We start from the raw sequence: 12,286 nt of genomic DNA, 5'->3' as shown, positions 1-12,286 counted from the left end.
TTTTAGACATTTCATGAGAAGTTTCAAGATATTCAGGTTTATCATTTGACTTAAATCTGAGTGAGTACTGAAACCTCTTATTTCTTAAAGAAGTAGGAATTTTTGCACTTGTTTTTTATCAAAGCAGTCCCTGTTTGATGTTTTTCAGGCTGGGTTGCTCTGCTTAATTTTCTCTGTCCCACAGGTAGTTGCATTTCTATTTGCGCTTTTACTGCAGGGCTGAGGATGTTCTGTGAATGCCAGATACTGTCTGTGATAATTGTTCTCTGAAGAGGGAACAGTATTTATTACCTACACGCATGCCCCCTTAAAGTATGCCCACTATGCCGTCACTTGGGATAACCTGATAGACACAGATGATTGAAGATCCTCGGTTTTTCCTGCCCATAGGTTGAGGCACACTGTCAGACAGTGAGACTGTTCAAATGATCTTAGCACTAATTGCATATAAGAGCAACTTCCAACAATAGGGAGGATGCTGTAGCTGTGGTACTAACTTCAGTGAACAACAGTTATGAAGATATAATTTCCTTTCATGGCATCCAACCTAAGTGCACGGTCTGTTGATTTTGTTTTGACATTTTTGGCGGCATATCTTAAAGTTAGATAAAACTTGAGTCTTTTCTTGTTGTTACCGAAACTAGAACAGGAAAGCTGCTTTCTCTGGCTTTCCAAAGGCTTCAGGAAAGAATCACTCCACAAAAAGAGACTGCATTTGGGTTTAACATGAGCATCGTTATCAATGCACAAGAAAATAGCACAAGTTCTTTGCATTTCTTTTCTGAGTCTTGATTTGATGTAGAAGGTTTCTGGAGTATCATCAGTTGATCAGTAAAACATGTTAGACTGCATGCTAGTACTGATTAATTCACACCTTTGGTACACGGTGAGAAACAAGGTGAAGACCAGAGTCTATAAAGGGACTTGCTAAGTGCATTAGCCCGTTGTCTACTAATGGGCATAGTATGTCTCAGAGGACCACCGCAGTGATCCCAGCCCCAGCTGCTTGATTGCCAGTGGTATCAACAGGATTCGGCGGTACTGTGAGTGGAGGGGAGGTCCAGCCGTACAGCAGCCTGGCCAGTCCTCCTGGCTGTTTCCAAGTCTCATTTGAGGGCTGAGGGGAAAAGAAAGCTGGCTGTACTTCTGAATAAATTTAGTCTCACATAGCTGTATCCTGGACATTTCTGGCAAGAAAGGCGTGTTAAAAGCTGTATTTTAGCCTTCTGTAAATTAACTTTTCAATTAAGTATTTAAAGAGTGAGTACAATTTATGAAAAGGACCCTCTTATAAGGGATTCCATTTGTTTATTTTGTGTCTTTTTTATTTGCACTCCAGAAATGGTGACAGTAAGCTGTAAGATCTGCTACTTTTCTCCACACCATTAACACTGGATGAATTTAAGTCATCTCTAAGTGGCCAGCTTCTGGCAAATACATTAATTTCTAGCTTTTCGTTGGAAAACCAATGAATTTTGGTAAAGAGGGTGGGAAGGTTTTCCTGTGCTCCTCATGTTTCATTACCTGACCAGGCCCACAGGTTCTAGCATTTTTAAAGAAATCCTATCAGTTAGATCCAAATTTATTCTAGTTCCTACTGAAATGAGTCTGTGAAAATACAAAACTGTTGGAAAGTTAGAGTACCTTTTGCCATGATGCTTTGTAGACTCAAAAGCAGAAGTTTGTGATGGTTTGATTTGAGTAAACTCTCAATAAGCAGTCAAATATTGGCCTGGCCTAACTGTTCTTGCTTCTCTGTGGCTTAGCCTGGTGCCAAAAGGTTGAGTAGTGGTTTTTAAGAAGCAATAGCTAGGGGGGATGTGTGATGATTAGCCTCAGAGACAAGCTCACTGCTTGGAGGTGAGAGGTAAGGAAAGTTAGAAGTCAGAAGAAAGACTGTCAGAGCCCCCCCCAAAGTGAGTGGTGCTCTCTGTGAGGAAGAAGTGACAACTCTGGGACAGGTTTTGCTTTTCATTTCACGGTTGAATTAAGATACATAGATAATAGCCTACTTTCAATCTACAAGTGTGCTTTAAATAAGTCAGTCCCATTGTCTGTGTCAGTGTGAATGGCAATGCTTGCATATATGATGGGTCATGACAAATCTCCTTCCTAAATTGCAGCCAGTTTTCTTGGTGAGCGTGTGGATCAAAAGTGAGGGTCCAGTTCTGCCCTTGGATGCCTGTGATTCCCAACAACTTTACTGAGAAATAGATTTGTCAGCTAAGGACAAATTTAGACTATAATGCAACAGAATGAGAAAAGCAACCCAAAAGTCTGGCAGACCTAGGGCCTGAGTTCAGGTTTGGGAGCTGTAGTCCCACAGCAAGATGAGCTGAGATGACCTAACTTTTGGCTGCTGTTTTCTCTCTGGCCCTCCACTGAGTGGTCCTGGCGTGATGTTTGCTTCTCTGAGCCGTTTCAGGGCACTATGTGCTGATCTACATCCTAGGTAACCCCACAAGCTCTGCAACAGCCTGAGCTGGTTTGTAAATGCAGATCCATGGGGAGGAGTCTCTGGCTGATAAGGTGCGATCTCAGGTTTCAGTCTCCCCTTGTGGGGATATTAGTAGCCCACGTCGATCAGGCTGCATGTTTTCAGGAAATTCTTATTTTCAGGAAACAGAAAACCATGGGATTCAGGTGCCTAAGTGCAAGCATCTAGTTCAGACTTCCCAAGATAGCCCTGTGGTACTAGGAGTTTTGGCAGAAGACCTGAGGGGGACGTGGACCCTTCTCAGTGGCAGCTGGAAGCCGTGTGGGTTATGCCTGGGCATCTCCAGTGGCACTGAATGGATCCCACCTTTGTTGTTTTTTAGACTTAGCCTTTGATAAATATGGTTGAAGGGGACAGAGAGATTGGTGACATGATGTATACAGGAAAATGTAACCGTCCCTGAGTACTGATTCAAATTGCTAATGTATTTATTGCAGGAAAAGCTGCTTCAAAATCAATATTGAAAATATACTGCAAAAGCTTAAATATCGTAGTATTTTTACTCCTGACATATTCATGAGTGTTCGGCATACTGTGCACATTCTTAGTTTTGAGAGAAATGACATTAATAGCTATTAAGTTAAGTCTGAAACTGTGTGGCATTGTTAATTACCTCCAGTCATGCAATTTATTGAACTTGGAAAACTTAAGTTCTTGAGTGTTATGACTAATTATAAGAGTGGAAATTAATCCAGAAGTGGAAATTACAGCCACACTTGAAAATGTTTCTCAGCCAACTTTGATCATTTTCAAATGCTTTTATCCACAGATCTGTACGAGGAGATCCGTCAGTGTCATGAGGCCTGTGGGGATGCTCATATGAAAACAATCCTATCAACGGGTGAACTAGGGTCGCTTGCTAATGTCTACAAAGCCAGTATGGTAGCTATGATGGCAGGTAAATATATGCTTGGGTTTTTTTAAGCTAAGAAATTTCTTGGCTATATTATTTATGGACCTTAAAAATTCTAGTCACAAAAGTTTAGTTTTGCGTATAGTAGGCAAAAACCATTATGCAGCAATTACTGAAGTTGCAGGTGTAGTACTAAAGTGTCACTTGTTTTGTATAACCTAGAAGAACTGCACGAAATGTTAAATAACACTTAAAACTGCTAAATGATAAAAATTGTGGGAACAAATAATGTTTGTTGTCAAACATCTGATCTTTGGTATATTTAATTAGGGACACACACATTTGGGGCAGATGCATATATTATCCAGGCAGTTCTGGAAAGCATACAGATGTGATTTAGGTGGATGGCTCGCAAACCTATTTTAAATACAGGGAGAACTTCCCTGTGAAGATTCATCCTGACAACTCTCATTTGTGTTTTATGATCTCTAACCATATCTGTGAGATGTGATTTGGGAAACCAACTCTACTGGAAAGGCAGCAAGAGGAAGAGCACCACCCATTGAGTAGGTGCTAAAATGACCTGGATTATAACTGGCTCTAACTGATGCACTCAAGAGCAGTGACATTCAGTACCAGCTGTCAGTGGGTGTGTCAAAAAGTGTTCAATCTTTCCTAGTTTTGAAAACTAAGTTACTTCTAACTTGATGTTTAGGAGTTTGTCTTTTATTCTGAATCTTTTAGCTAAAGAAACACGTTCCCATGAGCAGGGTAGGATTTTTCCGAGCTGCCTGTAGTTTGTAGGTATTACTTCTTTGTATAGCTGTAGCCATTGCAGACTCCGAATGTGACGAAGCACCCACTTGAGGTTGGATATATAGCAATATATTCTCGCTGCAGCTTGGGACCTACACTGGTACAAGTTTCCCTAGTTTCACCAAGATATTAGGGTTGCAGTTTAATACCATCTCTAAGGTGCAGAACTAGGAATCAGCTGAAAAAGGTTCTGTTCTTTGAAACCCCTTCTATACATCTGCTTCATCCACAGTGCCTAAAAGAGGAGACTTCAAGTGTATTAACAGAGGGAAATGTAATTATATGCTGAGAACCACTGGGTTGGTCTGACTTCTAAATGTTCCATCTTTTTCATGTTCATTTTTTTTCCATTGTAATGTCCTCTAACCTGGAAATGCTTTTACTTTAGTGCAAGAAAAAGCCACCCAAGTCTCAGTTGTCTGTATTAAAACAAATATTCAACTTGCTGCTGACCTCATTGTCTCCCTACACAACACTATGCTTATCTACTTCAAATGGAATGGGAGGCATTTCATGTTTTTTACATGCTCAGCTACTAAGCCAGTTAGTATCATTAGATACAAAGGATAATTATTATGCCAGCAAACATTGCTTTTAATTAAAAGAGGTGTAGGAAAGTTATCCTGTCTTTTAAACTGATACACTAATCATTATGATCACATTCTGTAATACAAAGTAGTGAAAAATTCAACTTGTAATGCATTACAACATTTTCAGATTTCTTACTGGTGTAGTTTTATTGAAATACAGCAGATGGCTCTATTGTTAATGATTTTCATTGCAGAGTTATTCATTTTATAAGATAGTTATTCATATGAGTATGTGCAGTAATTTCCTTATTTCAGTCTCTTGCTTTTTCTTTGTGGGTAGGTGTAAAAAAACCAGAATTTATTGGTGCCTTACATACATGTACTGAGTGGCCATATTTGCAGGCTCTGACTTCTCAGGACTGCTGAGAACCCCAAATTCCAGCTGAAGTTTGTTTTATCTGCATATTTGTAGCATTTTGGAGAGAAAGTAATTTGGCATTATGGGTTTAAATACTAGCTTTAGCATACATATTTTTTTTTCAGTTGGTGCCATGATTTGAAAGAAGGAAGGCAGGCAGCTGACTTTGTGAATATGGCAGGCCCCAGGAGCTTTATCTGAAGACAAAAGAGCAACACCTGAGATAAACTTGACTCTAGTGATTGGGTTTACATGGGGAAATTAGTCACACAGTATATTGGCTTCAATTGCAAAATTAGCTTTAGAATTTTTGCTGCCTCTAGCCGCTTGTTCCTGTCCTTGCATCAAAATTTGCTGCTCCTTCAGTTGTGCTCTTACAAGTGCTTATGATACTGCAATGTAAAGTGAATTTTCAAAGTAATGCAGTTGAAAATCACTCCAGAAAAGGGGTAAGTGGTTTGTTGGGGTTTTCTTTGGTTGCTTGGTTATGTTTATTAAATGTTCATCACCTCAGCAATCTGGTTTACAGCCTTATCTTGCATGCAGTTGTATCAGTGTAATTGAGGAAATGGTGTGCACTCCTTAAACTGATTTTATTTCCCAGTGCATGATATAAGCCTATGATATAGGGATCACAAAATCCTAGCTGAGGACACAGCAGAATCCAGATGTTTCCTCTCCCAAGTAACTTTCCAAAATTTGTGTGCAGTCTTTCTTGTGCTGGCCTAAGGAATTACTGGTATCTGCTGGGAACACCAGCATGCTACACTTAGTCTGATTCAGCTAGCAAGTTGGGGATTAAGCTGTGGGAAGGGAGGCCAGCTGCTGATTACTGACTTGAAAGGGTACAGTAAAAGGCGAAGAAATGTGCACCTCCGCATTGGCTGGGATATTCAAAGAATGCAAAGAACCATGCTCAAGGTGAGGTGGAGTGCCCACACACTTTTATGTTCAGAACAGATTGTGCAGGCCACTTGTGTGGGCAAGTGGCTGTATTTTGAATCACAGGGTGTGCAGGGCTCAGCAGCAGCCGTTGAGTAGGCAACAGTAAGTAAGACTGAGCCCAGTGAGACCTGCAGATCTCAGCAGTGCACTGGAGGAGGAGGCCAGTTGCAGGAACGCTGCTGTGGACCCCTGCCTTTGTACAACATGCCTGTGTGCGAGATGTTAATGCTTGCTCCTGCAAGAACTGGGGAAAAAGCGTTGCTTCACAGGGAAGTAAGATAATAATTTGCTTCTGTTTGAAGCAGTGGCTCTTAGCTCCTCCTGTGTCTGAAACAGTATCTCCAAAGTACATGCATGCTTTTTCCTCCTTCTCTAGCTCAGTACAGAGAGAGGTAGGCATCGCAACAGGGACAGGCATCCACTTCTCTTAAACTCTTTTAACCACACCTTTACAGACTTGACTGACACGCTAAAAATTCCTGTGGAATAATTCAGAACCCGTTTTCCAAGCCCTGCACGAAAAGAGGCTGACAGCCCTTGAAGGGCAGTGAGTCAGCTGGCAGGAGCAATTCTTGCAGCGTTAAGGAGGAAATAATGTCAGGTGGGAGGGCACCTAAGTGGCTCTGTGTTGCTGCCAAAGCAGCACGTTGCCTTTGGAAAGCTGACTGCGAGAAGGTCTGTGTAAGGAGTCAGGAATTTTTGCTTGTTGTCTGTTTATCTTGTCCACTGCCATTTCTTGAGCTTCTTGAAGTTTTCAAGGGGGGTTGAGTAGATGAGCTTCTCAAGGGAAACTGTCTGCATCTTTGACTCTCCCAGGCAGCTTCCAGATGCTGAGCAGAGCAAACTAATGAGTGGTTTTCCACATCTGATGGGTACTTGTGTGAGTCAGGTCCATTTCTGCAAGAGAGACTCAAATCTATATCTTTTCATCCTCCTGCAAGACACAGTCCGAAAGAACACAAGTGGGGGAGTGCCTGACTCTCCCTACCATTGGGAACTGTACTGTTTCTTCATCCTGGTGTCTTTAAAAGATAGATCTTGTACACAGTTTTCTTGTGACAGGGAGGCCCATTTTGTGTGTATGTGTATATATATATGTGTGTGTGTGTGTGTGTATGTGTATATATATAGTCACAAACATCAGAAACTGCAAGGAAGCCAGATGAGGAATGGGAAGATAATAAACTTTTAAGTGGGAGAGAAAAGTTTCAGAAGAGGCGTGGATGACTGTTATTTGCATATTTCAGTCATATAAGGATTTTATTTTGGAAAATCATATTTCAGCCATATTACCTTATTATAAAAACTTTATTGTTATGTATAAGAATTCATATTAATTCTAATATGCAAACTGGAGGGAAAGATGGAGGAAGTGATTAAGTAAATTACTTTAAAAGTGAAAACTTTCTCTATGTCATTTAAACTCTGAAAGCTGGTCTCCACAGTAGAATTCTTTTACCTCATCTTTGGGAAGCTAAGGAAAACACAGCAGTGAAATGAAGGAGTGATGTATATTCTACTGCAACTTTACTAAACATACAGGATTAAACAATTTTATCATAGGTCATTAAGCAGTGAGTCAAATAAATTGTAATTTGAGATACAGGCCCCTGTAAAAACTGAGTTTAGAAAGGGGATGAGTTAATGATAAAAGATCATAATATCTAGAATCTGTAGCGCACAAAAAAAAAAACCCTCTGTGAAAAGCAGCAAAAGATGGCTGAGGCAACAAGGTCTCTGATGCTGATAGGCTAGAAGGATAAAATTAAAACACATGAAATGTGCAAGCAGGCATTTTTTTTTGGATGCTTTGATACTGTTCATTCCAAAGTGAACAGAAATAATCTAGCCAAATGGGGAAGAAAAACTTTATCTCACAGTTCTCAGGAGAGCTCACTATCAGTCTTTCAAGGCTTCATCATGGCTTATGAGAACAGTTCCAGTTAATATACACTTACCATTTTCACAGAAAGCCTTTCCAAAACCTGAAATCATGAGTAGGTTGGCCTTGTCCTGAATCCAGAGAGAGGCTGGCTGAGGACTGTAGTATTCAGTCTTTGCATTTGAAAGCAGAAGGTGGATTGGGGCTCCTGGTCATTCTATTTATGAACCCTATCTTTGGTTTATAAAACGAGCTGGACTTTTTTTGCTTTTCTTTATTTGTTTTTTTTTGCAAATAATGTACCTGTAGCTGTTGTTGTTTTGAGCATTGTCTTGCAAAGATGTATTTTGAACAGGGTTAGATGGTATAGCTGTAAATATGCCAGCAGCTGCCTAAGTGTTAGGAATACATTATCTACTGTTGGATGTGGACTGCTATGATCCAAAGCAGAAGTTCTACCAAGAAACCGTTTTATGAAAAATTTAAAAGAGGAAAGGAGACCAAACTAGCAAAATTTGACTGAAAATCTAGGGCATGCTTTGTGTAGATGCTACTAATGTAGGAAACAAGACTACTAAATAAATAATAATTCTTGGCACTTAGATAGCACTTTACATATTCAAAGTGTATACGGACAGTAGCAGAATAAATCTCGCAATACTCCTGTGAAGTACAAGGCAAAGATCATAACAGGCAAGTCAAACTGAGATCAGAGGTTTTGGGTTCCTGACTTACTGCCTGTCTATAATTTCAGCTGTAATTTGACACTAATAAGTCATTAGAGTCCAGAGGATTTCCAAATGAAAGGGAAACCAAAGCAGGGAAGAGGCTTGGTAACAGCTATAAAACAGTGATTCTAATTTGTGTCTTGTTTTACACATATGAAATACAACCAATTGTATTGAGTTTTGAGTGTATCTGTAAAGGGTACCCTCTACCCTGTAAACGAACAGTCAGAAATTAGGGGCAGGGTATGGTTGTCATGTTTCATAAGCAGAGCAAGTTAAAATTGTCGGTTCCTTTACACAATGAAAGGGCTGTGAAGTGGCTTTGACTGCTTTCCAAGATGACAGGTGATGTTGATTTCTGGTCTGGAGGTGATTTTAGACTTATTAGTACAGGGCTTGCCACCAACCAATAAGTCCATATTCTTCTGAATGTACAGGAAGAGGACTTGCTCTCTGGCAGGTAACTGAGGCCTTCTCAGGCCCAGCCTGGTGGCCATCTCCTCTCTCCTTCCAACACAGAAGGAATCGGTGTGAGTCCAAGGAATGATATGGACGGCTTGCTGTCCCACCTTGGCTGAGCTGTGCTCGCCAACGGGAAAAGGTAGATTTTAAGATGCAGTGTATTCTTGCCTGTTGCTTCCTGTCTGCACAGAGCAAAGCACAGGGCAGGGCAGAGTTCTCCCACCAATGTTAGCAGATGGTAAAGATTAATCCCAGATTTTCCTAGGCTGTGATTGTCTGGTAGTACAGTTTAGATCTAGTGTGGGCATCAGCACATTTCTGAATTTCTATCAGTTCACTGAGAGCACATAATATGATGTTTATGTCAGCTTTCTTCTGCCTGTTGGTAGACAGACAATACCTCATTTGTCCTAAGATCTGCCCATTCCTTCAAAAATTTAAGATGCATTTGAACTTGCAGAATTTTTACTACTTCAGCACTTTGCATCAGGCAGATGTAGCGTTGTATGTAGTTTTAGGAATATAGCTGTGGTTGCTTTCTTGGACATGTAGAAGTGGTTACAGTGTGGCAGCTATAAAAGGCTCATCAGGACAGTAATTCTATGGAATTATATTAGTAGTTGATAACTTTCTGCTGCAGCAGATGTCTTGCATTCTGCATAGTCTGCACTTGTTCTGCACGCGCAGAACTCGAATTAAGATCACTGAAAGTTCAGTGCAAGGAATGAACACAAAACACAAGCTGAAGATGTGTGCTGTGGAAAAGCAAGATACGGGGCAGGTCAGAACAACATGTTCTATCTCAAAATATTGAATGATATTATGGAATAAAAATGCTTTTGGATTAGCAATTAGATCAAAAAATGTTCTTGGTAAAATGGAAAGTCTTTAAATGTAATCAGTCTGTACAGGAACAAGTGACTTCATTTATTCTTGTACAGAGTGAAAAAAATAAAAAGAACCCAGTAGTATAAAAATGCACATAGCTGCATGTTCAGTAAGGCAGTACAAGGCTGCTTCCGTAAATGATGTAATTGCCTACAAGCTTAACAGTGATACTGAAGCTAATCACTAGAAATAATGTAGGCATGATAGATAAGGTTGGCGTTGAAAAATTCTAATGATCCAATCACACCATCCTCAGGTTTAAATTACTGATGAAGGTCCATACAAAGAGCAGTAACACAAAAAAATATTGGGCTTGAATAAAGCAGACCTTGAAGGAATGCAAAATGAGACTTAACAATCTGTCTGGAATTCAATAATGTATGTACAGGGAATCAGAAGCGAAGGAATGGAAAGTGGTTAAGAAACACTAGGGCAGGGTCTAATTGAAAAGTCTTCTCGGTAAAGTCAAAAGAGCAACAGAAGCCTGTATGGGTAGGTAGAGGACCGAAGTAATACAGAAGAGAAACAGAAATGTTGAAAAATGCAGAGAATCTGTGAGGGGAAAACAGAGTTAGAGGGTATACAGTAAAACCTCATTTGCTTGCACTTTGTTAAGCTAGAAACCCAGACATGCATGCGATGCCATGTTTTGTTATGCATTTATTTATGTGTTTACTGAACTGTGCGCTAGCTAGCCTGTACAGTCATATCTGAGGGGAGACAGTTATCGGGGTAGTTCATATTTGTCATACCAGGATGCTTGGTGACTCATTAAGTTTGCTAATTTTGTGGAAAGTCTATTCTATTAATGGTGTTCTACTGTAATTAGAAAATAGCAATGTAGAGCCTCTACTCAAGTCACAGAAGAAATACGGATGTAAAACAGATGACATCTGTCTGGTTTTTACCTGTTTATTTGATTTTGCTGCGTCCAAAACATTTCTTGACACCCCCACCCCTCGTCCTGACTTGCAAACAGAAACAGTGCTGTTTTCAAGCAGCTCTCAAGTAACAGAAGAATACCAAGTTAGGCCAGGAAAGAAGAAGATGGGTAGGATTGACTGAGATAGCAGAGCAGCTCCTGACTTATAATCACCTTTGACAACTCAGTTACCTTCCCTATTTTTCCATGTATAAAATTGACACTGCACATTTTATAGGACCTTTATGAGGTCTGGTAAATTAAGATGTAAGCAGAAATGTAGTCCACCGCTTAGAAGGCATTTTCCTTGTTTGTGCACAAGGATGGGATACGCTCAGTCACAATTAAAATCAGCAAATTGAGTAAGAGAAGGCCTGGAAATTTGCTGGTGGGAGCTGCTGAGTCTGACTTACTAGCGCAGCCAGCCCTGGGGAGCAGCAGTGAAGGCAGGACGGGCCATAGCTTGCAGTGAGATATACAACAGGATAAGTAAGGATCATACAACATGTTACACTTTCCTCTACACTGATATTCAAAGAGTTGAGAAGTACTTTAGGCTCCGCAGGGTTGCGGTTTATCATGAGGGTTTAAACCCTGACTTGCACAGATTTCTGCTACTTGATCTGTGAGAAAGTGGCCATTCTTTACACTTCAACCTTTGAAACTGGTTGTAAATTAGTCGGTTTCAGTGATTAGCCTTGTACTGACAGTATGGCATACTGTTGGGAGGGGTCAGCCTTCTCTTAACAAACTCTACTAAATGCCTGAATAGCATTTTTCTTTTGCTGATTTTCAGGGTCTTTACAAAGCATGTTAATTAAGGAATATCTAAATGGTATACTTTCAATTTATGACAACTGATGCAGAGAGCTGAGAAAGCACCCCTGTTGCGTTAATTTTCCTCATGAATGAAACCTTGTTTCTATGTTAAATAATTTGTTGGAATTTGAGTTAAAACTTTTGAAGTTTCATATCGCCTCAGACTCAGAAATCATTGCACAGTGAATAGTTCTAGTCAAACATGCCATCAAAATAACATGGCTTCATAGCAAGAAACTTAGTATCTGTGAAGCTCCTGTATTGAAGGTAATGGTTTGAGAGAATGTAATTTTAAAACATGGAAATATTATGTAAAATCAATAGATGTACAGGGTACTATTTATTTCTCTGATATTTCAGGTTGTTTTTTATTATGTTAGCAGCAGGTGTTAAATTCTACTAAACAAGTGAAAAATAGAAATAAATATTTAATTTATTGTATCTATCAATTATACAAAATTGACTCATGAAATATTAAAGTATCTTTTAAGAGATTGCAAGTAGGAGCAGTAGCTGGAAATACAGT

At 39.9% G+C, this 12,286-nt stretch overlaps 1 protein-coding gene across 3 annotated transcripts in view; it reads left to right on the top strand.

Annotated features, from left to right (window-relative positions):
* Nucleotides 1–12,286, top strand: part of DERA (deoxyribose-phosphate aldolase) — a 55,599-nt gene that overhangs the window by 22,022 nt on the left and 21,291 nt on the right. For all 3 annotated transcript variants that reach the window (XR_010885849.1, XM_067306526.1, XM_067306520.1), the window contains exon 6: nt 3,267–3,395. Coding sequence is in view for 2 of the 3 variants with exons in the window: in XM_067306526.1 (XP_067162627.1) it covers nt 3,267–3,395 (129 nt within the window). In the remaining variant the exon portion in view is untranslated. The remainder of the gene's footprint in view (nt 1–3,266; nt 3,396–12,286) is intronic.

This window comes from Apteryx mantelli, chromosome 1 (genome assembly GCF_036417845.1).
Source record: "Apteryx mantelli isolate bAptMan1 chromosome 1, bAptMan1.hap1, whole genome shotgun sequence".
NCBI lineage: Eukaryota > Metazoa > Chordata > Aves > Apterygiformes > Apterygidae > Apteryx > Apteryx mantelli.
The sequence above is the reverse complement of the archived record's forward strand: the minus strand, read 5'-3'. Positions and strand labels throughout refer to the sequence as shown.